The sequence below is a fragment of the Abrus precatorius genome, unplaced genomic scaffold, assembly GCF_003935025.1.
Source record: "Abrus precatorius isolate BTA unplaced genomic scaffold, Abrus_2018 Scaffold6, whole genome shotgun sequence".
Classification (NCBI taxonomy): domain Eukaryota; kingdom Viridiplantae; phylum Streptophyta; class Magnoliopsida; order Fabales; family Fabaceae; genus Abrus; species Abrus precatorius.
Window position 1 is genome coordinate 2,040,083 of NW_020874406.1, and position 27,958 is coordinate 2,068,040.

General features: G+C 31.8%; 3 protein-coding genes across 4 annotated transcripts; 2 read left to right on the forward strand and 1 right to left on the reverse strand.

The window, feature by feature from the left end:
- The first annotated feature begins 634 nt into the window (after positions 1-634).
- Positions 635-10,632, forward strand: LOC113870018 (myosin heavy chain, striated muscle). 2 transcript variants are annotated; one of them, XM_027506610.1, is made up of 7 exons: positions 635-759; positions 4,047-4,149; positions 4,997-8,191; positions 8,350-8,592; positions 8,720-8,875; positions 9,372-9,527; positions 9,941-10,632. In XM_027506610.1, the coding sequence occupies exons 2-7, from the start codon at positions 4,066-4,068 to the stop codon at positions 10,184-10,186; spliced, it is 4,080 nt and encodes a 1,359-aa protein (XP_027362411.1). In that variant the 5' UTR covers positions 635-759; positions 4,047-4,065; the 3' UTR covers positions 10,187-10,632. The 2 variants fall into 2 exon arrangements, with proteins under 2 accessions (XP_027362411.1, XP_027362412.1); XM_027506611.1 differs by lacking the exon at positions 635-759 and having other exon boundaries at positions 3,409-4,149.
- A 3,710-nt stretch (positions 10,633-14,342) lies between these two features.
- Positions 14,343-16,464, forward strand: LOC113869129 (scarecrow-like protein 23). Its single transcript, XM_027505291.1, has one exon. The coding sequence runs from the start codon at positions 14,504-14,506 to the stop codon at positions 15,803-15,805; it is 1,302 nt and encodes a 433-aa protein (XP_027361092.1). The 5' UTR covers positions 14,343-14,503; the 3' UTR covers positions 15,806-16,464.
- Positions 16,465-25,387: 8,923 nt separating this feature from the next.
- Positions 25,388-27,710, reverse strand: LOC113869209 (NAC domain-containing protein 22). The gene is made up of 3 exons (XM_027505427.1): positions 27,386-27,710; positions 26,996-27,264; positions 25,388-26,315 (listed from the first exon to the last, which is right to left on the reverse strand). The coding sequence occupies exons 1-3, from the start codon at positions 27,564-27,566 to the stop codon at positions 25,863-25,865; spliced, it is 903 nt and encodes a 300-aa protein (XP_027361228.1). The 5' UTR covers positions 27,567-27,710; the 3' UTR covers positions 25,388-25,862.
- Positions 27,711-27,958: the final 248 nt, after the last annotated feature.

Below are 27,958 nucleotides of genomic sequence, written 5' to 3' on the forward strand. Positions count from 1 at the left end.
AAAATAAAAAGTCTCATATCAGACTTTTGCCCTCGACATATCGTGTAATTTTAAAATATACTTTTCATATTTTTAATTAATTAATAATATAAAATTTATATCATCAATGTATTTAAATTAAACTCTTATAATATTTGTTTTTAATTTTTTTTCCATAGTTTCTTTTTTCTCTGTTAAATATCGGTTTTAATTAATTTTCATTTTTTCATTTTAAGTTCCTGTTCATGCTTTTTATTTTTTACAAACTTAAGCTTTTTTTTTTTTGGTGAAAAATACTTAAGCTATTTTTATACTAATTCAAACGATACAAAAAATATTTGTTAATTTATTATATAATAACTTTTAAAAATTATTTTTGTTAACTCAAAACGAAACACACCTGACAAAATCCTCATAATCTGATTTATTATTTATTATTTTAGAAGAAAGAAAATCCGATGTGCTATGAATGAATGAGGTACGGTTTGGTAAATAAATGAAAAAACGGTGGCAATATCAAAACAAGCGGCGTTCCGACCCGCTTCTGTGCCGAATTGGCTGTTAATGGGCCCCACGACCTTTGTCTCAATGCTCCAAAAAAAAAAAAGGAAAGATGGTCTCTTCTTTAACTTATATACTCTCATTCTCTCTCTTTCTTCTTCCATTTTTCTCAAGTTCCATCATCGCCACCTTCACTACTCCATTTCCCATTTTTAATTTTCTTAGACTGAAACAACAGTTAACGTTTTCTCCAAACCAAAGCAATTCAACTTTTCTCAGGCAAGATTTCTTTCTCCCTTTTTCTTTTCCTTGTTCATGTGTGGGTGTGTGTGTCAGTTTATTTTGCTGAATTTAATTGACCAGCCACTCTTCCAGCTTTGGACCTATGTTTTTAGATACCCTTTATTTAATTTCTTTCTTCTGTTGTATTTTTGCTGAATGATCAATGTTGAAAGCGCTGTGTGCTGTTTTGATTCTTCTTCTCGTGTCATCTTATCTGTCTCTTTGATCTTTTGATACCTGATTGTTATTCTGTGGATCAGAATCTGTTCTGCATGTATTTTGCTCCACATGATTAATTGTTGTCGCTTGCTTGCTCATTACTTTGTGTTGGTTTTTTTTAAATGGTTCACTCTGATCGGAAACACTTGAGTTGCATCTTTCATCCGATCATTATTTTCTTATTGGGGTTGATCAGTTATGCGATGGGCTTAGTTTAATTTTCAATTTTCATCTCTAATTCCTATTCATTTAAAAGCTCAACTTTTTTAGTCTAAGATATGTATAACAATGATTGCTCTGATTGTATCCAGCAATGGTTTTGATCATCATCCCTGATCTGGAGATCGATCTTTGTTGAAGTATCACCCGTTTCTGCTGAAACGTTTCTATAGAATTTAGTTAACAAAAAGAAAGAAAAAAAGACCGAATCACTATCAATCTAAGAAGCTTTTCTTTAATTTGATTCTTGTGTCCTGGCTTTTAGGCGTTAGGTGGTGATTTCTTTTTAATATACGTTATATAACTTTAATGGTATATATACTATACTATACATAAAGACATTCAAATGTAACTTTATGTACTTTTAATACTGCTTAAGAAAGGATGAGGGCAGAAGATAGAAAATTTTATTTAATTCAAAAACAAGAGAAAAACGGTAGTTTTCCCAAAGTGCCAATGTGCTTTGAAAGTCTCTCAGGAATCTCAGCCTCTGCCAGCTTCACTTTTGTTCGCAATTTTGCGATTCTTAAAGTTCACAACTACCCCTACTTTTTTTGGTAAAACACGGATCTGTCCTTCACTTTTACCAGGTTTGTCTTTTGCAACTAAGGAGGATTCTGTTTTAAGGAATTTGGAAATTCTATTAAAAATTAAAAAAATTATTTTTGTGGTCAATTTTTTTCCACAAGAGTAAGCTATAAACAAATATAACAATTTATTCTTAGTTCCCTAAAATAATTTAGTAATATCATTATAAGAATTTTTTAATAGTTAAATAGAATTAATTAAATAATAGTATATTTTAAAATTGATTAAAATAAAAAAAAGTCAATTCCAAATCAAGAAAGTAATAACGTGAAGAGCGCAGATGATTATGAATTTATGGATTTACCATTAGGGAAAAGGGGGCAATTGACGCGCTTTAACTTTGGTGTATACAAAGTTATTTATAATTTTTAAAAATGAGTAAATATGATATATACGATATAAAAAAGAAGGGGTTTGGTGGGGGCGTAGTAGCTAACTATGAAAAGTGGGTCCACTCATACATACATCACAGGTAATAAAGTTTATTCTGGCAAATTCCGGGTTGATTCATTTTTTATGTTTGAATGTTAGATATTTGGGTCCCATGATGTCCATGTCTTACCAACGTTCCAGATGCAATCTTCTTCCATGGTGGAAAATTAAATGGTAGATTTGATTTTTTGGAAAAAAGTAAGAAAAATAGAAAAATAGGAAAAGAAAAAGAATAGAGTCATGGCATCGATGGTGGACAGGGAAATGTCTTATGTGTGAGATCAAGCTGTAACACAGCATTTATGGGCCCACATGCATGCCCTTCTACATGCCATCTTCCATCTTCCATCTTCATATCTCTTGCAATTGTAATTAATTAATAATGATTCTTGTCACCACTACTTTTTCCATTCGTGTTTGCAAGAGATTCTTTCCTCTGTGTGTATATATATAAATATAAAGAAAAGAATTTTATGTAACTATTTATAATTGATTAATTCAATATATACATTTTTGAGTTTTTAGATTTTCCGTGTTCAAAATCGAATTATTCTTTTTATATTCTAAGTGATGCAACCGAGTGCTCTTTGTTGTGTTATTCTCTTTCCGTTTAATGCAGAAAGTGCAAGAAGATTGGGTTAGATATCTGAAGTTATATTTTTAATTTTTGCCCCCTGAACCGAGATAGACCCATCTATATTTTCTTATAATGTTCTACAAATGGCCGTCTTAGCAACTTCTTTTTACGAATTATTGACCAGATTTATTGATTTATCATTTGACGGTGTTTATTTTATTAAAACTCACTGGTTTTTTTTTCTGTCCAAATGACATCCTATTCTGTACAGTTGAGCTAGGTCCTGAGTTCAATTTTTATTCCATGTAATGGTAGGATTTTGGAAGGTATTAAATAAAAACTACTTTTTTTTTTGTGCAAGTTGCTATGTCTCCAATTCCTCTTCAGATTTGTGATACAGTGGTAGATACTCCCACTCCCCTGAAACATTTTAATTGGAGGAACAAGAATCTTGATGTCTAAAAATACTATAAAGTTTTGATTATCTATTTTTAATCACATTCTTCCCTCGAACTCAAAGTCACTGGCTTGAGTTATGGAATTTGTTGCAAACGTAAGGTAAGGTTACTTATTATTGATCCATGTGCATGGTGCGATTAGGAAAAAAATTATATATTATTTCATTAGGGAAGGTTGATTTATTTATAGGAGAAAATTTTAACAAGTGACATTTTTTCATATAAATTTTGTATTCGTGAACTAATTTATTGTGTCATGTGGAGAAACTATCAAAGAATTTACAAATGAGGGTGGCCTTGAAATTTGATATTAGTATTTGTGTGATTCAGATATTAGTATCTTGTGCACAATGCGAGCTAATTGATACACTTGTTATAGATTCTGCTAAGCAGCAACGTCTTGACTTTCAGAACACTTACGTTTGAGACGTAATTTTATTTTTTGTGGTAAAGCTTAATGTTTTTATTTGTATGTTATAATGATGATGATTATATTCTTTCTGTTCCATACAACATTTTAAAAAAATTAGAATCCTAATCATGAAAGAAAAAACACTGAATAAAAAACTTTAGTGTTAAAAGGGCTTTAGAGAGTTTAGACCTTCAAACTTTTTTTTTCTTAATTAAGTGACTCCCAAACAAAGTTAACCCCTCCTAACTCGTCACTTCTCCTAAACACAACTTTCAAATATAGTTTAAAGGTACTGTGAATGAAGTTTCCCTACAACAACCACCAAGTCTATCCCATTAACTACAGCTACAATCCTCTTTTTTTTTCTCTTGTGAAGCAGTGAATAAGAGAAAGCAAACATGGAAGAAGAGACAAAAGTCATTTCAGAAGTTCCAGTGACAAAGGTTGTTGAGGAGGTGGATCATAAGAGTGAAAGCATTAAGGTATCATTGCCTTCTAAAGTTTCTTTTTCGCATATCTTTCAGTGTTATTGTTATCACAATGATTAGTAGGCTTCCTAACTCCAACTGTATATTTTTGTGGAATCCAATTGCTTGGAACTTCTATTCACTTTTTTGATAGGACAATCCATTCTTATCATAACATGTACTTGGCGTATGATGCTTCATTTAGTTGATACTTTAATATAAGCCTAGTTTGAGTAAAATTCTAGAGAAGTTCTTATAGCAGGAAAAAAATCAGTATAAAAATAAATAAAACTTTTTTCATGAGTTAAAAATAACTAATGCTTCTTCATTTTTTGAGAAGCTCTCGCATTTAATATTTTTAAATTTTGAAGAGATAAATTATTTCTAACTTCTGAGAGAAGTTTAATTCATTTTTTATATTAACTTTTTTCTTCTAGGAAGACTCGTGTAGAAGTTTACCCAAACAGGGCATAGTATTTGTTTTTAAGTTGATCACCACATGGACTATTATACTCAGTTCATCAAATAAAATTTATAACTCTGCACTCAATACAGGCAGGCACTTATGAATTTGGTTGAGATGAAAAATCTGCAGCTTTGGACAGCTGCTTTTGTTTACGTATATTATTAGATCAACAATGTGAACACTTGCTGGATGGATGCTTAATCCATTAGCCAAGAGCTCAAGATTGGAGCATGTAGCTCTTAACAGACGATTTTCATTAAGTCAAATAGGTCAACATGCATAGATGTGAATTGCTCACTCGTCTATTGATAGTATTATAGAAAGAATTTTCTAGTACAAACTATAATGGTTAGTGTACATATTTTATTTTATTTTATTTTTAATTATTTTTTGCAGGAAACAAATGGAGACTTGCCTCAAGTAATAAGTGAAGTAAAGAAAGAAGAGGAAGAAAGTGCCTTTGACGGTGAATTCATTAAAGTTGAGAAAGAAGAGAATGCCATAGATGATAAGTCCCATAAAACCGAAAGAAGCTCAGATCCTCCAAGCAGAGAATTTCTAGAAGCACAAGAGAAGATACAGGAACTTGAGGTTGAACTCCAAAGACTAGCACAATCTTTGAAGACCTCTGAGCATGAAAATACTCAGCTGAAGGGAGAGATCTCAGTTACAAAAGAGAAATTGGAGGAAAGTGGAAAGAAACATGAAGAACTTGAATTAAGTCACAAGAAATTGCAAGAGCAGATTATTGAAGCCGAGAATAAATATAATCTTCAGCTCAGCACTCTTGAAGAGGCACTGCAAAGTCAAGAAGTGAAACAGAAAGAGCTGTTTCAAGTGAAAGAAGCGTTTGATGGGATGAACCTTGAGCTTGAAAAATCCAGAAAGAGGATGCAGGAATTGCAGCATGAGCTGCAATATTCGGTAGATGAGGCGCAGAAGTTTGAGGAGCTGCATAAGCAAAGTGGTTCACATGCTGAGTCTGAGGGAAAGAAGGCCTTAGAATTTGAGAGGCTACTTGAAGAAGCCAAATTGAGTGCAAAAGGAATGGAAGACGAGATGGCTTCCCTAAAGGAAGAATTGAAGGGAGTTTATGACAAGATTGCTGAAAATCAAAAGGTTGAAGAAGCCCTTAAAACAACTGCAGCAGAACTCTCTTCCGTCCAAGAAGAGTTGACACTCTCAAAATCCCAGCTATTGGAAGTTGAGAAAAGACTGTCTTCAAAGGACTCTTTAGTGGATGAGTTGACCCAAGAATTAAACCTGATAAAGACTTCAGAAACACAGATAAAAGAAGACATATCAGCACTTCAAAATCTATTTGCCTCTACAAAGGAAGAACTGCAAGAAAAAAATTCTGAGTTGGAAACTGCAAGGCTCAAATTGCAGGAGGAGGAAAAATTGAGGGAATCAGTTGAAGCTGCATTCAAGAGTCAGGAGGCACAGTTTCTCACTGTACAAGAGGAACTGACTAAACTCAAAACAGGAAAAGAAAGTTTCGAAGCTACAGTGGAAGATCTAACCCATAATGCAAAGAAGCTGGAAGAATTGTGCTCTGATTTAGAGGAAAAGCTAAAGCTTTCGGACAAAAATTTTCTTAAAACAGATTCTCTTTTATCTCAGGCACTTTCAAACAATGCAGAGCTTGAGCAGAAGGTGAAGTCTTTGGAAGACCTGCATAATGAATCTGGAGCAGCTGCAGCTACTGCTACTCAAAGGAGTATTGAACTTGAGGGAAATATTCAAGCTTCAAATGCAGCTGCAGAAGAGGCTAAGTCACAGCTGAGGGAGCTAGAAGCGCGTTTCATAGCAGCCGAGCAGAGGAGTGTGGAGCTTGAGCAACAATTAAACTTGGTACAATTGAAAACCAGTGATGCTGAGCGAGAAGTAACTGAATTATCTGAGAAAATATCGAATCTCAATGCTAAATGGGAAGAGGCTGAAGAAGAAAAGAATCTTCTTAATAGCCAACTGCAGGAGTACACGGAAAAGATTAGCCAACTTGAATCAGATTTAAATCAATCATCTATGCAGAGTTCACAATTAGAGGAAGAGCTGAAGATAGTCAACAACAAATGTTCTGAGCATGAAGACCGAGCCACAATGAATCATCAGCGTAGCAGAGAACTGGAAGATTTATTCCAGAGCTCTCACTCCAAATTGGAAGATGCTGATAAAAAGGTTAGTGAGTTGGAGTTGTTACTTGAAGCGGAGAAATACAGAATTCAGGAACTTGAGCAACAAATAGGCGCATTAGAAGAGAAATGCAGCAGTTCAGAAGCACAAGCTAATAAACACCTTGATGATGTGTCTAATCTGACATCAGAACTTGAGGCATTTCAGGCACGAAGCTCAAGTCTTGAACTTACACTGCAAGCAGTTAATGAAAGGGAAAAGGAATTAGAAGATTCTTTGAGTGCAGTGACAGATGAAAAGAAAAGGTTAGAAGATGCTTCAAACAGTTTGAATGAGAAGCTCGCCGAGAAAGAAAACCTACTTGAAATTTTGAGGAATGATTTAAATCTTACACAAGTTAAATTGCAAAGTACTGAAAATGATCTCAAGGCTGCTGAATTGAGAGAGAGCGAGCTAAAAGATAAACTTCAAGCTTCTGAAGAAAATCTTGAAGTAAGAGGAAGAGATGTAGAGCAGACTACCGCAAGACACTCAAAACTTCAATTGTTACATGAATCTCTGACGAGAGATTCAGAACAGAAACTCCAAGAAGCTATAGAAAAGTTCAACAACAAGGATTCTGAAGTTCAATCTTTGCTTGAGAAAATTAAGATTTTGGAGGAAAGTATGACTGAAGCTGGGGAGCAATCCACATCCTTGAAGAGTGAATTTGAAGGGAGTTTGAGCAAACAGGCTTCTTTGGAAAGTGAAAATGAAGATTTGAAACGAAAAATTTTAGAAGCCGAGGAAAAGAATTCTCAGTCTTATACTGATAATGAATTATTGGTTGGAACAAACATTCAACTAAAAACTAAGATTGATGAACTTCAGGAATCACTGAACCGTGCTCTATCAGAGAAGGAAGCCACTGCTCAAGAACTTGCGTCTCATAAGAACACAGTAGCTGAACTGAACGACGTACAATCAAAATCTTCTGAAATTCATCGTGCAAATGAAGCTCGCATCCTGGAAGTAGAATCACAATTACAAGAAGCATTGCAGAGGCATAATAAGAAGGAATCAGAAGCCAAAGAATTGAATGAGAAGCTGATTACACTACAGGACCAAATAAAGTTGTTTGAAGAACAGGCTCATGAAGCAGTTGCAGCTTCTGGAACTCATAAAGCTGAGCTTGAAGAGAGTCTCACAAAATTAAAGCATCTTGAAACAGTCATTGAGGAACTGCAAAACAAGTCACTCTACCATGAAAAGGAAACTGCAGGACTAAATGAAGAAAAGTCAAAGCTTAATCAGGAAAGAGGTATCTATGAATCCAAATTAAGTGATTTACAGTCGAAGCTCTCTGCAGCACTTGTTGAAAAGGATGAAACAGTTAAAGAGATACTCACGTCAAAGAATGCCATTGAAGAATTAGTGACAAAGCATAGTGCGGAACTGCACACATTAAATTCTCAGGTACATAAGATACAGACTATACATGCTGCTATTCCTTTATTTTTGCTTCCTTCATCTATTTCTATCTGTGGTAATAATAATTTTCTGAAATAATATCATTTTGAATGAACCATGATAAGTAGAAATTGATCTCTTAATTAAATGATATCAATTTGCAGATATCTTCAGTAACGGATGAGAAGAACTTGCTCAATGAGACTAATCAGAATTTAAAGAAGGAACTTCAGTCTCTGATATCTGACCTTGAAGAGAAGTTGAAAGAACAACAGAAAATTGAAGACTCTCTGAGATCTGAGATTGAAACTTTTAAAATTGAGATTGCTGAGAAATCTGCATTGCAAAGTCGGCTGAAGGAAATTGAAGGACAACTGATTGCATCTGAATCTAGATTAAATGAAGAGGTAGTGCTGAAGTTCCTTTTTTTTTTTAACTAAGCGCAAAATTTAGAAGCATAGTACCTTTCGGAACTAACTTGTGAATCTACTGTTTACATTGAAGGACGTTGCTGAATAATTTAATATTTTGCAGGTTGGAACTGTTCAAGCTGCTTCTCAAAGAGAAGCAGAATTAAGTTCAAAATTGGAAGACTATGCACAAAAAGTCAATGATAGTAATGCGCTAAATGTAGAGGTTGTAGAACTTGAGAAAGAGTTACAACTTGCACAGGCTACCATTGCAAACCAGGTATTGTATTTTGTTTCAAGGTTGTGACATATGTTTTAAAAAAATTGAGTTATGGATGCTTACTCTCTTAAACTAAGCAAATTTTCCTGCAGGTTTAAGTTTTGTATTATTTTTTTATCAATGTAGGTTTTCCCATTCAAAATCTCAATTTTCTTGGATACTATTCCTTCATGACCCTACTAGGGGCAGAGGAACTATTGTGGTGTTGTTTTGAGGGGGCTATGCCACCCCAAAAAGATTTTTTTTTTTCGTCCATTTTACATTCAATTCATTAAAAAAATAACAGACATATTTGATCTTAAAAAAAGCATTGCTCTTCGGTGTGTACATGAAAACTGTTTTGTACCTTTTCGGCATTGCTCTTTCTCTTTGGCCACCACAATTTAAAACTATGTAACTCCACCCGTTTTGCTGAGATTTGAGATACATATACAACTTATATAATCTATTTGTGTCCAACTAATTTCATTTTCTTTTTAAAAAAATAATAAAGCAGAAAGGAGCAGAATCTCAGAAGTTGGAACTAGAGGCAACCCTTAAGAATTCTCTTGAAGAACTTGAAACTAAGAAAAAGGATATCTCTATTCTACAGAAACAAGTGACAGATCTAGAGCAGAAATTGAAACTGGCTGTTGATAAATCCTCTGTTAAGGTAATTCTCCTTCCAAAAGTTCCCAAGCACGAGTGCTCACATGTGAACAAATTATTTCCCTGTAGCTTTAAAACCAGAAATGACATGATTTACATTCATTCAATTTTCCAACTAAAATAAAACAAATACAATCAAAACACTACTCAGCAATATTTAAGTTGACTTTTGGGGGGTTGACTTTCAGTTGTTTTGGGTGATGTTAGGAAAATATTGTGCAATTTTGTGAAACTATACTTAAGATTGGAGAATGCTGAAATTTGAATTCCGCACTCATTCAAACTAGCTTTTGTACCTTGCGAAGTGTCATTAATCGAAAGTTCAAATCATTGAGTACAAGAGAACAAATGACTTCCTCATCAATTATTTAGGTTTGTTAGCAAATGTCATTTTTGCATATTTTATTGATGTTCCAGGGTGACGAGGGTGTTGATCAGAAAGATGGGTTGGAAGTCAAATCGAGGGACATTGGATCAAGCATCACAACTCCATCAAAAAGGAAGAGCAGGAAAAAATCAGAGGCAACAACTTCTCAAACATCATCTTCCTCGGAGACACATATTCAAAGTGGCCAGGTTTCACCTGTCATAAATTTCAAGTTCATCTTGGGAGTGGCTCTTGTGTCCATTATCTTTGGCATAATTCTTGGGAAGCGTTATTAGTATCACAGTGTATGTATGTCTTTTGGTTTTGCTATTCATCATGGTTTTTCTATTTTTTTTTTCCCCTTTTGCCGTTGATTAAGATTATATACATATGATTGAAAGCTCTCTTTGCTTGCTTTCAAGCTCAGAAGTCTTCAGGTTGGTCAGGGAACTTGTTTTCATTCATATCCCTTGCCTGTGTGTAAAAAAGAAATGGGGGTTGGTTAATGTTTTTGTTTTAAAGTTTGAACTTTTAATAATTTTAATGCGAGTTGTTTTTTCTATGGAGCACATTTTCTTTCTCAATTGATGGAGAATTTGGGGCAGCTAGAAAACTATGTACCTTGTTTTTTGGTCCAAAAATGATGGTGTAAAGATTAAAGACCCTACTCTCTCTCTCTCTCCTGTGTATGATATTTGAAAAAAAAAATTGTTAGTACATTATAAAATTTGAATTTACCTTTAAATAATATTTCTTACTCTTTTTTGTCATTATATTTCTTACTATTCAGATGCTTTAAATTTTAAGCAATCAAATCATAGGAAAAACAAAACGAGATATCCTGTCCAATGGATCATCTTGCATCATGTTTTGTTTTCCTGGTCAACCATCGTATTTTGGTTTAGCTCTACGAAAAAGTTCAATAATATTACTTAAACCCTTACACTGGGGAGCTTGCTGGGCTGGGCTTGAATGGGGGTCCAGCTTTAGTCGGGTCACTTTGTCGGACAAAAATAGATGTTTACCAAAAAGAAAAAACGGGCAAAAGGACAATGACAAAAACGAAGGGCAAAAAGTTCATGCAACCCTCGTGTTTGAATGCAACCTTCTACCTTCTTTTCTTTGGTGTTATCTATCATGGACCATGTCAAAAATTTTCCATCCCTGACCATTTGTTATATGCCATTGAATGTTTATTTTGCAAATTACTCTTTATACAAAATAGGATGATGGTAGCTTGGTCAATCAACACCATAACACAAACTACTCAAGGCCAAAAGCTTGAACGAAGTATTGGTCATCTTGATTGGTCAAAATTCTACCACAATTTTTTTAGCTTCTCTGTCATAAGCTCTAACAGGTTCTATGAGTCTCTTTTTTCGAGGTTGAAATCAATTTTTCAAACTTACAAAGCATTGTTTTACTTAATGGAGGTTTCTAATGGACGAAAACTGCACCTGTTGTTAGTGGTTTGGTTAGTGATTTCTTTTTTAACATTTTTGTTTAAGTAAAAGTAAAATATAAACTAAAGTATAAGATGCAGTTGTTTCAAAGTATCTCTATCAGTTTTTAACGAGAAAATAAATATGTTGCATATCATATGGATAAGTATGAAAATAGGTCAGACTATCTGACAGAATCTGCAGTCTGACCTGGTTTAGACCCTTTTAATAATAAAACAAAGTCAGATTTAAAATGTTTATAAAGTCTGTTAAGTTTGACAGATCAGCATATATATATATATATTAAAAATAGAACTGTTAAAATATATTTAAATAATAAATTTATTTAAATATATATTTTTAATTCTGTTATATTAAATTAATATATTGTGTTATAATTCTTTTATTTATAATTATAATAAATAAAAATTATATTCTATTAAAAATTAAAAAAATTTACACACTATTACACTTTTTAAATAATAAATTTATTTAATAATAAATTATCATATTTGTTATATTTAAATAAGTTAAAAAATGGTTAAATCTTTGAACAGCGACAAGAAGCAATAAAAAATGAATGAAATAAAATTTAAAAATAAAATAATAATAATATATTAATATAATTTTTATATTTTTAATTTTATTATTATCAATATTTAATTATTATATTAATATATTATGTTTAATTGTTTCTCTTTATAATAAATAAAAATTCTTTAAATATGAATTATATTTTATTTGAAACTAAAATTTTATAAAAAAAAAAGATAGAAAAATAAAATAAAAAATTTCATATAATATATATATATATAAAATAAGATTATATAATAAATAATATAAATAATATAATTTTAAATAAATTATACATAATAGTATATACTTTTTGTAACTTAATACGTATTTTATTTTTATTGCTATAAATTTTTTGAGTAAAGTACCTATAAAAAACATTTTAAATCCCAAGGCTACAACACACAACAACACATCTAAATATAAATGTCAAATTTTAAATAATTATTTTTCACGAATTTGATGTAGATGTAAATAGATTTTTTCTTAAAAAATATAGTTATTAATATACATTCGAAATTCAATAATCAATAAATATTTTTATAAATAAATATAAATAAAAAATTAAATTATTAATTAATTTATCAATTTATAATATATATATATATATATATGTTTTGATGTATTGTATCAGTAATATTTTCTATATTATATTAATGTTATAATGTAGTTAATTTTACGTATATTTGTTAATTTAAAATAAAAAATTAATAAAATAAATAAAATTAAATATTTTGTAATTATTTTTTTAATTTAATAATAATTATTATTGTCGTTATATATCTATATATATATTACATTAAATTTAATTATTTTTTAAAATATAATAATTTTCTTTCAGTTGATTCAACAGATTGTGTGAATATTATTTTTTGTGATCAATTTTATGTGTTTACTATAACTTTATTTATTAAATATAAGATGTCTTTAAACAAACAAAATATGATTCTTAAAAAAAACTAAAATCTTTAATACTTTAATAATTTTAAAAAAAAATTATTTAATATGAAACATTTATAACTAGTGCTCAAATAATATTTTAAAAATTATTTATAAAATTATGTAAAAATTATTACAATTATTTAATAATTATCAATAACACGGATGAAAAGTAAAAAAAATATGTAAACTAATTTGATAATAAAAATTTATATTTTCATTAATATTAAGATTTTTTTTTTTTGTAATAGACTTCAAGCCAAGTCAAGCCACCTAAATAGACCAGATCAAGCTGAAAATAAAACCTTTAACAGGTAACAGATGAGGCTCAGGTCTAATAATTATGTTACAGACTAAAGCTGTTTAAAGTAAAGTCTGACTTGACTTGGCCTGTTTCCATTCCTACATATGGATTAGGAGTTCAGGAGAGACTAAAAAATAAATTAAAAAAATATCAAATACCTAACTTACAATATGTTAAAAAAATAATGGCACAAAATAACGAGTTTGATGCTTAAATAAATTTTAAAATTTTAGTTTTGCATCCATAGAAAAATATATATATCAAAAGAATGAAAAATAAATCAATATTTAAATATGAAGGTTATGGCTCTCATTATTTTCATTTTACATGTAACTTTTTAAGAAATATTTACATATAGTTTTGAAATAATTTTAAAAAGTAAAAATTTATTTTTTGTTTTTATTGAGCGAGGTTTTTTTAACATGATTAAGTTGTTAAAACAAGCAGTAAATATATTTTATTCTAATGACTTGTTAATAATGTTTTATTGCCCTGCTAAAAATAGTAAAGTTCTACGAAAGAGGGGAACTTCAAATAACATTTTGGTAGGAAAGAAAGGTCCCCAATTCATAAGATAGATATTGGTGGTATTCATTTGGCATAATTGATTTGCTTTAGAAGGAAGGAATTTTCCATAGATGGTTGTGAGGTGGTGAGTGATTTTTGGCGTCAATTTGAAAGATAAATTGCTTAATAATTGTCACGTGAATATTGGAATGATGGTATTCCAAAAAGAAAGATAAAATAGAAGTAAGAAAGTTTTTGCGATGAGAATGTTCACTTGTATAAAAGGTAAAGAACATAAGACTCAACTCGTAGGTGGGGCCAAGCTGACCTATACCCCATGGGGTTGGATCCCTAAGCTAAAAATGATTAACAGGCAATAAAGCTTTATTATATACAATGAAGGAGCTAATAATTATGAAAAAATGGTGATGGTAGGGAGTATTATAATAGGGGGAAGATGATGAAGAGTGAGGAAAACGAGAGATATCATAGTCTGGGGATGGTGGGACAAAAAAGGAGAGTTAATAAACCCCAAAGATGAGGTGATTAGTTAATAATCCCCAAAACGTGACGAAGGTAACGACACGTCGAAAACAAAACGGAGCGCCCAAAGAGGATAACACCCAAACTTTTCTGGGCTACAAAGTCATCACCCTTTCTGTCTCCTTTTTTAATCTTTTAATCTAAATATTTAAAAATCATTGAAAATAAAAATTAACTCTCTCACCAAACACTCCTTTTCTGACAACTCTCTACCTCTCTGCACAAACTTTCCTTGTCTTTCCCTCTCAGTTTTGTCACTTTTCCCCCAAAAGTTTCCTTCAAACCTTTCGATTCTCTCACCGATCATGCTTCAAAGCTTGCTCCCCCGATCCCCCCTCACTTCCAACCCTAACGCCATGAAAACTAAGCGCTCCGACGCTGATTCCTCCGCCGACGAACCTTCCTTCAAGCGACACAACCTCTCCGGCGCCGACGAAGCTGATGAGGAACAGGCCTTCGAACCTGAAGCTCAAGGTGAGTCCACCGGTCTCAAACTCCTAGGGCTTTTGCTTCAGTGTGCCGAGTGCGTTGCCATGGACAACCTCGACTTCGCCAACGACCTCTTGCCTGAGATCGCCGAACTCTCCTCGCCGTTCGGGACGTCGCCAGAGCGCGTTGGCGCGTACTTCGCTCAGGCGCTGCAGGCCCGAGTGGTGAGTTCCTGCCTCGGTACGTACTCTCCGTTAACGGCCAAATCGGTAACCCTGACTCAGTCGCAGCGAATCTTCAACGCGTTTCAATCCTACAACTCGGTCTCGCCGCTGGTGAAGTTCTCGCACTTCACCGCGAACCAGGCCATCTTCCAGGCCCTGGAAGGCGAGGATCGCGTCCACATCATCGACCTGGACATCATGCAAGGCCTTCAATGGCCAGGATTGTTCCACATCCTCGCCTCTCGCTCCAAGAAGATCCGCTCCATGAGAATCACCGGGTTCGGAGCCTCCTCCGAGCTTCTGGAGTCCACAGGTCGGAGACTCGCCGACTTCGCGAGTTCGCTTGGGCTTCCCTTCGAGTTTCACCCGGTGGAAGGTAAAATCGGGAGCGTGAGTGAGGCGAGTCAACTCGGCGTTAGGCCGAACGAGGCGACAGTGGTGCACTGGATGCACCACTGCTTGTATGATATAACTGGCAGCGATTTAGGGACGTTGAGATTGCTGACTCAGCTTAGGCCGAAGCTTATCACGACCGTTGAACAGGATCTCAGCCACGCCGGGAGTTTCCTCGCGCGCTTCGTGGAGGCCTTGCATTATTACAGCGCGTTGTTCGACGCGCTCGGGGATGGGTTGGGTGTGGACAGCCTCGAGAGGCATACGGTGGAGCAGCAGTTATTGGGCTGCGAAATCAGAAATATTGTGGCAGTGGGGGGGCCCAAGAGAACGGGTGAGGTTAAGGTGGAGAGGTGGGGGGACGAGTTGAAACGGGTCGGGTTTCGACCGGTTTCTCTCCGGGGCAACCCGGCTGCACAGGCGAGTTTGTTGCTTGGAATGTTCCCTTGGAGAGGGTACACGCTTGTGGAAGAGAATGGTTCTCTGAAGCTTGGTTGGAAGGATCTTTCTCTGTTGATTGCTTCAGCTTGGCAACCCTCTGATTCGGTTGAAATCATTTGATGATAGTTTTGTTTGAACTTGATGGATGGGTACCCCTTGCTGCTTTCTGTGCTGCAACCCCCAGAAAGGACATGGTATTGGGTGGCAGAGAGGAGAATCTTTTTTAAGTTAGTGAATTGAAAGTGCGAAATGATTGCAAGTTAATTTTTTAATTTTTATTGATTGTTTAATTGATTGAGAGTGGGGTGGAAGGGAGCTCCTATTACATGGGAAAGGAGGGGTGGAGTGTATAATAATGATTCAGCCCAATGTCTAATGTGGAGTGGAATGCTGGGTAGGCTAAGCTTATCTCGAATGAATAATAATAAGGGGCAAGACTTGGGAGAGAGAGAGAATGACGTCTCCTTCACGTCCACTGGTTCTGTGGCAATAGTGGGATGGGGATGGGGATGGGGATGGAGATGGAGATGGGGTGTGGGTGGCTAGGGAAAGAGCGCAGAGTGTACGGCCTACACCCACAGGAAATAGAATAGAATAGAATATTTCTCCTACTGCTTACTGCTTACTGCTAGTCAATTCCTCGTCTCTGCCCTCTGCCCTCTGCCCTGTGGCCCGTGGCCGAGCGAGAGCGAGAGCGAGAGCGAGAGCGAGAGTTCAGTCTTCATTTTTCCTTGTGGACCTAACTTTTCTGTTATATTTAATGAATTATTGCTTATTTTGGCAACCAAACGAAGAGGAGGTCCCATATATAATATTCCGTAATAAATGCTATTTTTTCTTATTTTAGCATAATTCAATTTATTGAAAATTGCTAACCAAAAATGCTCTCCAGTGAATTGAAGTGGGAAATTAATAATATAATTACCTAAACTTTAACCTTTATTTTCCATTTAACCAATGGATGTGTCAGTAAAAAGGATAATAGGAATAAATGGCCAGCAACCACTACATAAGATTTTTAATTACAAATAAGTTCACCACAATTACGTCTTAGTTTAAAGGAAAGTTGAATTTCTTTAAAACATGCTGTTTTAAATAATTTGAGAAGTTGAGAGGCAAAAACACAATGATAAGATTGTAATATAAGTAGGCTATGACGCTGTGACTCGTGTTGTTTGATAGTGGTCAAATCATGATGGTGTGAGTCACTCATTTAGTAATATGTATTTTTTTTAAAGAAAATTGTAAAAAAAATTTAATAATATCGCAATATAATTGGCTTAAATCATATAGCCTCAAATCATTCAATAATTTCTCCTCCTCTCCTTTCTCTCTTCCTATGTAGAGAAAATTAAGAATATGTAGATATTAAACATGTACACTTGTAAATTTGTCAATCTTTCATTTTATAAAAAATATATAACTTAATTAAGTGTTTGATTCTTATAAAAGTTATACATTTTAAACTTAATATTTACAAAATATTTTGTTAAAATATAATTTAATATTTGTATAAGCTATTTATTTTTAGTTCTTCTAATTGACATTTGGTAGTATGCCATCGATCATGTTAGTTATAGACTTATTAGTATTAAAAATAATAGTTTGTGAACAAGCGAAAATTATATTTTAACTCAAAAAAATTTATAGAAACTAACTTAAATTCAACGCAAAATAACAAAAAAATCTTAGTTATACATATATATTCCTCCATTTCAAACTAATTGTAACCCGTAATAATAATAATAATAATAATTTTAGGATATTAATAGATTATTTTCTAATTTTATCCTTATACAAATAACCAATGCAATATTTTTTTAAATTCATTTTTTTAATAGTCAATGTTCTAAATACACTATACAAGAAAATATTAGCCGTTGACATGGTTGATTATTTCAAGGTGTAAAAGAATAATAATTATTGTTTTTATTCATTGCAAAAAATCATTAAAAATAGAATAATTTATTATACTTTATAAACGTGTATTTTTTTAAAATAAAATTTACTACTTTTGGATGCTTGACCTCTTAAAGTTAACATAATTTATTAATTTAAAATGGAGGGAATATCAAACACCTCTTGTTGCACAAAATTAAGAGATAATTAGGTGAAATTAGGCTAAAGTAGATTTTGATATAGTCATTTAGAAAGTTTTTAATCCGAAACACTTGGATTTCTAAAATGATCATTCTACACTTTGTTAGCATATTGGAATCCTTCACAGTAAGAGGTGCAACTCTTCTCTGTGACCTCAAGCAACGAAGCGTGGGATTGATACATGCAAAGATATTGGAATGCTTAATTAATAATTACAGCAAGATTATAGCAGAATAACGATAGTGGAAAGATTGTTTAGCCACTTAAAGTGAATTTCTTGGCACCAATAATAGCATTTACTAGGATAATCTACAAGTTTATTTGGGAATTGTCATTTTTTTTTGTCAATTCTGAAAGGTGGACCCTTCAGACGTGGGTGGCCTGCACTAGATGGCAGACCTTGGCCCAACTGCAGTTCAGCATTTGGTTGGACTTATTCTTATTAAGTTGGTCCAGTTGTTCAAAAATATAAAAATATTAAATTTCTCTAATTTTTTTTATGATGAGATATTTTAAGTGATTAATTTTTTTAAAAATTATAATTTTATGAGTTAATTTTTTATATGTTTAATTTTAAATAATTTAATATTTTAAAACTTTTAATAGATTAAAATCAAATAACTCGAAATCTTTATAAAAGTGTAAGAATTGGAATTAATTTTTTTATTTCTCAGTGTATTGCGTTGAGTTTCTCTCTTGTTTTCTCTCTCCCTCCAAACAAAGGTATTTAGAATCAAAGAAATTGAGAATAAATAACATTTTATCACTTTATCTAAACTAAAATATTTGAAGCGAAAGAAAATCATTCTACTCAAACAAAATATTTCAAAATAAAAGATTAGATATTAGAATTTTAAAATATTTAAAAAATTCAAATTTCCTATTTATGATTATGTGTAATCTTTATTAAATTATTAAATTCATAAATTTTTTTACCAAAATAAAAATTCATAATGCGTTAAATACTTGACTTTGATCAAACTTTTCAAATTGTCGTCAATCCACTAAGAGCTATTGTGAAAATGAAGCTCTCTTAAATATTGACCATTGAACAATGGACCATTGCAAGCAAGTCCCCTTTCTAGAATTTGACCCTCACACGCATACGTACACAAAACTACTATATAACACTTCTTATATTTTTGACAAATAATAGCTTTATTTAACGTGTCATGACATGTCTTACTAGCGCTAAATGCATTCTATACCTAACAATGATATCATCATGTGTAAAAAAAGACAAATACACTCTTAAATAAGGAGGAAATTTTTTTGTTAATGTATGTTATTCTTGCCTACTATACTTTTATTTTGGCTAAATTTTTTTAACTTTATTGTCAATTTTTTTTTTAACATAAACACCATTTGATAAGCTAATCATAGCACCTTGAGAGACCACTAACACCCATCATCAACCACCTATGAATCACTAGACCAATTGTTATAATGTCAGTGTCTACTTACATGAACTCTTGTGACATCATGATGTTAAGATCTTAAACAACTTCACACCAAACATTCTATAATATTAAAATTTTAGTAGGCTGTATCTTGCCATTATAACAACTTTCAGATTAGGTATGATGAAGCAATAGAAGTGATAATCTCAAACCACGTAGAGAATAGTGGGTTTGTCGCAGGAATTGAATGGTTTTGGTATTTGCTTCATGGTTAGGTCAAAGCAACATCGGTGATCTTGAGATGCATGAAAGTTCTACTGTGTGATGTTGCCAACAATGGTGCGAACAAATGCCACCTACATATCAAAGCGAACATTGTGATTTTATGTTATAGACTTTGAACAAGTTGCTCAACCTATTTCCATTTCTTAACTTTGATGTTAAGGACTCATCTTGACTCTGTTCAGTTTTATTATTGTGAATTTTGTTAATGTCTCTTGAGGATGATAAGAATGGTTAAAGTTAGACAGTTGTTTTTAAATGAATTATATTAAAACTTTATTGTTATATATATGTTAAAATAACCGTAATACCATTTTTATATGTATTTCTTTTCCTTTTTTTTAACAAGGTTTTAGGTTGAATTGAGTTTAAAAATGGAAAACTCTAAACGATAACCATTTAAGGTTGGGTTGATTTAAATTAGCTATGCTAAACTTCAAAAACTTTTCATATCTGGAGAAGGCATTGATCATCCAAGTTGATTTGGTTCCCTTTGATGTTGGGAGAAAGCATTAAAATAACTCAAATTTAATTCTTTTTAAATTAATTATTCATATTTTTCTATAATTTAAAATAAATATGCTTAACTTTATTTTTTCTTTTATTTTAAAGGAAATGTGAACTTATCTTTCATATTTTGGTCGAACATATGAACTTGTTTGTCTTCAACTCTTTCTTGTAACCTTAAATGGTTTAAGTCCAGAGAAGGAGACAACCTAATTATAGGCCCAACAAATGATGCTAAAGCCCGAAAACTATACTTCTGGACCTCAAAAGATTGTCCTAGAGAAAGATTGGCAAAACAAAAAAACAGAGATTTTGGTTTTTATCAAACCATTTTTTACTTAATTGGTGCTAAGAGCAATAGTGTTTGTGTTGTTCAATCAACAACAGAGGAAGCCAGCAAGTAATGGCTTGTTGAAACCGTTTGTATTGTTTACAGACTCTTATTGAACTTGTCACTCTTAATTGACTTAATAATCAAAAGCATCAAATTTCTATCTCCAGATTGCAGCATCCCTTTTGTCCATTTCAGCTATGACCAGTCTCATATGAATTACAAATCTCTCTGTTCAGTTCTACACAACTTTGTCTCATTAGCCTCATCTTAACTTTAATCAAACGCCAAATATAGTATCACTATTTTGGGCATTCTAATTTTGGAATTTTATATGAACTGAATCTTATTATTATTATGTGCACTTACAAAATAAACATTGATTTTGTTAAAAATTACCTTTTTTGAATTATTCATTATTTTGATCTTGAATAAAGCGACCAAGTCGTGCTTCCATTTACGTGGCCTCCCTTTCAATTCAACGTTCTACGTATGAAGATTTGAAGTTAGGCAAACGGTAATTAGCGCGTTCGACCAAAAAAGTCACATGAAATTGCAAATAATAATATGAGCATAGTCAGTCCATCGTCGAACTATTAAGCCGATTTATTAGTTTTTTTTTTATATTAGATTTATTATTATTTTTAAAGCTATATATGTGAATATTTATTAAAAAAAGTCATAACTTTTTTTAGAAATAACTTGATTTAAAAGATCTTATATGTAACATCATAATAGAAAAATATAAAATAAAAATTATTAATTTTTTTTAATATAAAATGATGTGAAATGTAGTAATATGTTTGTATGTTTTAATAATAATTTATTTTTATTATTTATATAAATAAGTATAATTGTAATTTTTTATTGATATTATATATTTTTACAAATGCAAGATGAGTAAAATTATTATTATTGTATATTAGAATGAAAAAATTGTTGTTGAAAACGAAGGTATGACATTTGAAAATAACAAAAAAATGATAAAGATAAAAAGATGGATAAGTTTTATGAATTTAAAAAAAAAATTAATGACAAGTTAAATTTTAGTAATAATCATTTCATATCTAGAATAATTTTTCATTTTATGGTTGATTCAAGCGCTAAATAATACACTACACTTGATATATGTGATAATAAAGATATTGATTGTATGATTAGCGCGTATCAGACAAAATATTATAACTATTATTAAATTATATGTGGATATTGCATTTGGTGAGAGTTCAAGAGTTAGCTCAAATATGTTAGACTTAAGCTTATCAATGTTATCACCTAACCTTATGGAAATGGTGAATATAAATGTTACAGAAAGTATAAATAAAATTATTATCATGATTTTTGATTTATTTTTACGAACGACACATATTTAATAAGTATATGTATTTTGAAGGATGTGCAAATTTATGCAATTATGAAGATGAAGAGGTCAATAGTGATGGTCATAGTGATGTTGATGAAGGACATATTCCGTTAGATAGCTCATCAGATATAGACGTACATGGTGATTTTGAGTCAAACTTAAATTTACGACAAGAAAATATTGGAGTTATTGTTAGTTAAAGAGTATATTGATTAAATTATATTTTTTTATGATGATGAATAATGTGTGTCTGTTTATATGTAGGTGTAGGTGAAATACCCTTTTGGAATGCAAGTTCATACAACAACTATATTAATTGGGAACACCCAGACCAAGAAATTGAAGCTGAAGAAATTAGTGAAGATATTTCATGGATTATTGGAGATCCCTTACATGTAGGTTTATTATTTGATTCCAAAGATGAAGTTAAAAATACCTTAAAACAACATACAATAAAAATATATAAGAGTTATTTTGTTGTTGAGTCAAAATCAATAAAATTGCATGTGAGGTGTTTGAACCATAACAATGGTTATCCATGGAGAATAAGAGCATCATTGCTTAGAAAATCAACAAAATGAAAAATAACAAGGTGTGAGGGTAAGCATATATGTCTCAACCTTACAATATCTCAAGACCATATCAAACTAGATTCATATTTGATTTGTTCATGCATCATTGGTAAGTTTTTATTATATGTATCAAAGCTTGCATAATATCATATTTCGTGAAACCTTTTGAGATATAAACAATTGTTTATTGAACACAATATCAATAAAAATCATAAATGGAAAACAAAATTTGGTACATTTAAGTCGTTTGATTACACTTACAAGTAGTGATGAGACAAATGCGTCTCTTGTCATCTAACGTCTAATATGAGCTCTATTACCACATATACTAAGAGTTGAAATTTAGCAAACCAATCTGGGGGTCATTTGTCATGACCTAATCTCTCCTCTCCCAAATGTCTAAGGCATCCTTAAGCTTCTCTTGCCAATTCTCTGATGTCTTTCCTCTCAATGTTAAGTCATGTAATGCATCTAGCTGATATGAGCCACGAGGTATGTGCTGAACCATACCAAATTACCGCATGATTTGATCTGGTTAGTGTCACTCATATACCTAAAAACATATCAGAGGCACTACAGCCCTCCACAAATTCATCCCCTCATGACATATAGGTGGCAATAAATGAATCAAATCAACAAAATATGGTTACCAAATTATTTGCAAATAATATACAAATATTCAAGTCAATTTTTGATAAATGAGAAGAAATATGAAATATGACGATAATTTCATATGTCAAAGTCAATCAATGGTTATCTCTTCAAAACTAAGTATGTCAAATTTATATCTATAATAAGAAATGTCTCTCCTCCTTTTTCTAATCCTTTGGTTTGCCAATCACCTACAAAAAATTACAGATAATGTTAATACTGAAGGTATGTTAATCAAAGCTGAATAAATAAATGTTTACTATTACCTGGTAGCATATGAAAGATGGCCTTGTGTGTGTGTGGAGAGGAGGTGTTACTAGGTGCTAGAAATGGAAACCTATATCATGCCTACATAACAAGTAATGCAGCTAACCCACCTAAATCATGTCGATCAATATTGGTGGCCATGTACAACTCTTTATACAAAATCTTCTAGTAGAGGTAAGTACCTAACTGAGATTCTACTGCTGGAGTGGTTGCTTAATATAAAACTCTCAATGAACTGCAACATATAAGTCCTATCAAATCGGGTGATCTGTAAAAGATTCTATAATTTTTCAAAATTATTTGTTCAAACTATTTTTCAGAAAAAAGTAAAGAGTATATTTCAAAAGATTAGCAATATGATACTTTATTCCACTCAACCATCTCTCCCAAATTAAAAAAAAATGAAATTACTATGTTTATGTTATATTGCATAAAAAAAATATTTTTTATCTTATTTTACTCTCTCCTTTTTTTTATTTGATTTCTATTCATTATTTTATATATTATTATATAAAATATAAAAATTATATATATATATATATATATATAATTTTTAAGGAGTAGTTTTTCTCTCTCTAATTCTTTCGTATTATTTTATGATTAAAATTTTAAATTTTTTAAATATATTAATTGTCAAAAGTAATATTTTTTTAAAAAAATTATAAAATATTAAATATATTAGTTTTTAAAAAAAGAAAAATATTTAATTTTTGTATTTTTTAAAAAATAAAAAATTATAAATAAAAGATATAAAGAATAATATTGTTATTTACATTCTTAAATTTCTTGTAATCTTTCTTTCTATTATTAAACATTTAAATAAAAAAAGAGTTTAACCCTCCTTTTTTTTCTTCTCTTCCGTCTTTAAATCTTTTTCCATCAAACTCTTAAATAAAGTTTTTTTTAATTAACAATTATAATTCCTCTAATCTCTTAAAGATAAAAAAATATTATCATATTTTTTTTAATTAAATCATTAACTTTATTTTTTATTAGTATAGAATTAAAAGTCCCAATTGTTTCATGTATAAAAAATTGTACCAAATCATCTCAATTATAAAAATTACAGTTTTTTTTTTTTTTTAAAGTAAAAAGCAAAATAGAATTGCTTGGAAACAAAATTTTGAAAGACTAGTGTCTAACAATGGAATCTCTTCTCTTCTAAGAAGCGTATCTGCGGATGGCAATGAACCACCTCTTGAGGTCCTTAACAACCATTTCCAACATACTTGATATTCATTCACACCATTCTCAATTTCTCGTAGTCATATACTTACGCTGTTTCGCGCCATCACTCTCATTAAAACACGCCAATAACCTCTTTTCAGAAACCAAAAATGCAAGTGTGAAGACCAGGATAGACAACAATGGGTTCATTAGATTTGGATTTTGATGACGTTATTACCAAATCATCATCGTCAGAATCAATAACTTTTTAAAACATCTGTTAATTATTTTTTCTCCTTTTTAAAAATATTTATTAAAACTTTAAATAAAATATTCTTTATCAAATGAATTTTTTGTTTAATTAAATTTATTTTTTTTAAACAAAACGCTATTCTTTAAAACAGTAATTAAATAAATCCTTGGTTTCTAATTTTAATAACTACCACTTAATTTGATTATTGAAATTGTATATATCGTTAAATTTCATTCCCCTTATTGATGTGAAAGTTGCCATAACCAATTTAATGAACATCCTCAAAGGAGAAGGTTCGCTCACACTCAATGCTAATTTGATAAACTGACGCAGCAACAATTCTCTTAAGATTACAAAACTTACCGTTTCTCTCTTTTATATAACTTATTAAAGGAGAGACTATTGTCACTGTATGTCTATTATTACTTTATATAACAATTTTTTTTTTTGCTAGTTATATAACTATTTTTTAAAAGTATTCTTATTGTTAATTTCATTAGCATATTACATAAAGGTATTCTAAACAAAAATAACAATAAACACAAATGAGTGATAATAAACACTTTCTTTTTTTAAATAACATCTACAACTTCAATAAATTTCAAAAGAATTTAGGTAATATCTTCATGCTTTTAAGTTTGAAATGTAGTTTTTCATGGCATGTAAATCCTGTGTAATTAATTCCATTTCAGATTAATAATTTCAATTCTAGAAGTTTGGCATTCCAAATAACTTTCAAATATAAAAGGAACTGTAATCCATAAATCGTAACATTAAATGTTATTGAGCTGGAGCTACAACAATGAATACTTTGAAACAATGCTTTTTTATTTCTTATAATGTGTCAAGTAACACACGATAACAACTTATGTATATTAATTTTTTTGGTTAAAAATAACAAAAGATCACACAGTTCAATGTATTATAACATTAAATATTATAATTTTTAATTAAAATTTACTGTTTATTGACTGGACACATTAAAAAAAATTAAAACAAATCCCAGAAAGTGAAGAGTGAAGTTGCCTAATTACATCTACAGATGAAAGCTACTCCTTGGACATTAATTGAGAGAGGGAAACATCATTAAGGGGCGGTGTAAGGGTTGACAACAAATTCCAGCTAGGCAGAAGTTGAGCAAAACATTACTAGATACACGAAAAGATGTCTAATTAATTGAGCTAATGTAAATACGTTATTAATTAATTAACTGCATATACATTCCAAATTAAACAGGTAATAACTAGGTTGTAGTTGACAACACTTGATCAATGATAAACGGAGTCAGAAATTTATGATGTTGGAGTAAGGAGTCAAGTTTGGGAGCCAAGGACTGTTCAATTGAGCCCAAAAGGTATCTTGAGTCCAGTCTGGGAAAATGGGTAGTTGCAGTTCGGGCAGCTTGTCCCTCCCTAAGGGCAATTGCAGTGATGTGCCACAAGTCGTTTTGTTATCTTTGAGAGGCAATTGGGTCCTTAATTTTTCTTGCTTTGGCACTGAGACATAAGCCATTTCTTCAGTTTCAGTTTCCGACTCTTTCTTAAGAACGACATGTTGCAACATGGGCAAGGGCACGTTTTGGTCTTCCTGAGGGCTATTAAAGGACATGGTGTCCGTAGAGGAAGGAGGGGACGCAGGGGAACCCACCATTTGCTTCATTTCTTCCTCAATTGCTGCCCTTTGCTCTAGCACCTTCAACGAAGTTGCCTTTCTATATATCTTGCATAACACAGTGTCCTGTACCCAAGTACAACAATTATTAATGTTTAATGATATTATTAATTACTAGTGGTACCAATACCATTTGTAATGTAACGTAGACTTGAAACTTTTAGACATAAAATAAGTTGCAAAGTTAATAACTTCATTGTGAATGAAACAAGAGGTTCACAAAAGACTAAAAGGGACCACTACATATATCCGCAGCCTAGCCATCCAGAAAATAACTATCACTATCTGTCTATCTTCATGGAAATTCTCTTATGAGTTTTATGCATGTTAATTAATTATACATTTCTGCCAAGGAAAACTCATTGCTGGTCCGATTAATGCTACTACTAACATATCAGATGAACTACTGTCCCTGTATTTTGCCAACATAAAATAAATAAATAAACTGAGTGTTTAGTTCAACTTATTTTGAAAAGATTATTGTTTATTTCTTTTAATTCCTTGAGAAACCCTTTGAAAATTAAATGATTCTTTTAAAACAAAATTAAGCTAAACTAAACATACTACAAGTAGAAAATGACAAAAGTATATGTATGATTTGAATGAGAAATTAATTAACGGGCAAATAAATTAATCCCATGGCAGGAATCTAAAATTGGGTTCACATTGAATTGGTGATATGATAGCAGCCTAAAGTGACGTAAAGATAGATGGGAATAGCTGATGTTGAAACAATATGAATATACCTTTGGTAATTTGCAATTGTCAGGTAAACGGTACTCATTCATGACCCAATCGGTCTTGCATCCCCGTGGAGCTCTTCCCTCATAGAAAACTAAGGTCTTCCTTAACCCAATGATGCGCTTGGGATCAGATAAGGTCACAATTTTCCGGTCTGAACCGGTGGCTTTCCAGAACCCCTTTTCTGTGGTGCGGTTAGGCCTTCCCCCACTCCCATGCTTTTTGTCCCTTGGCACAAAGAAGTACCATTCTCTTTCCCCAACCTTTGATAGACCTATACATAGATATCATTGAATATAAATGTCTATTAGCATATACTACATGCCATACCAATTAAGGAGCACAGAACATTGAATATATGCATATAATTTTGTTGAACTAATTGAATTGATTACCAGGCAAGTCCCAAGGATCATGATGATAGATGTTGAGGAAACCAATGACATCAAAACGATGTTTCTTGCCAACAACCATGTTTTTAAGATAGAAATTGAGGAGTTCTTCTTCTGTGGGGTGAAATCGGAAGCCAGGAAGTGCAATTTCCCCACTCATGTTGATGTCTTCCATGGATGCCATATCATCAATATGTTTGCTTGTTTATCACTACGTACTGTTTAGCTATCTAGTGCTACTGCACTTCACCTACTTTTGAGCAAAGTTATATTTTTATGCTGAGGAACGCAAAGTTAGTTGCTACTTGTGCTAACGTGTTGGATGAATAATATGTATGTGATGGGAGGGCATTTATAAGAAAGGTTGGTTTCGTAAATGGGGCCTATACTGAGCTAATTGGTGATTTTATTATATTATTAATAACATAACATTGGTTATGACTTGGTCGTGGATGCATAGGGGCACAAAAGTCTATATTAAAAAAATCTTGGAAAGAAAATGGACTTGTAATTGTGACTCTGCATATTATGAGATTTGTATGGTAGGTCCATGAGAGCAGGGACCCACGCGGCTTG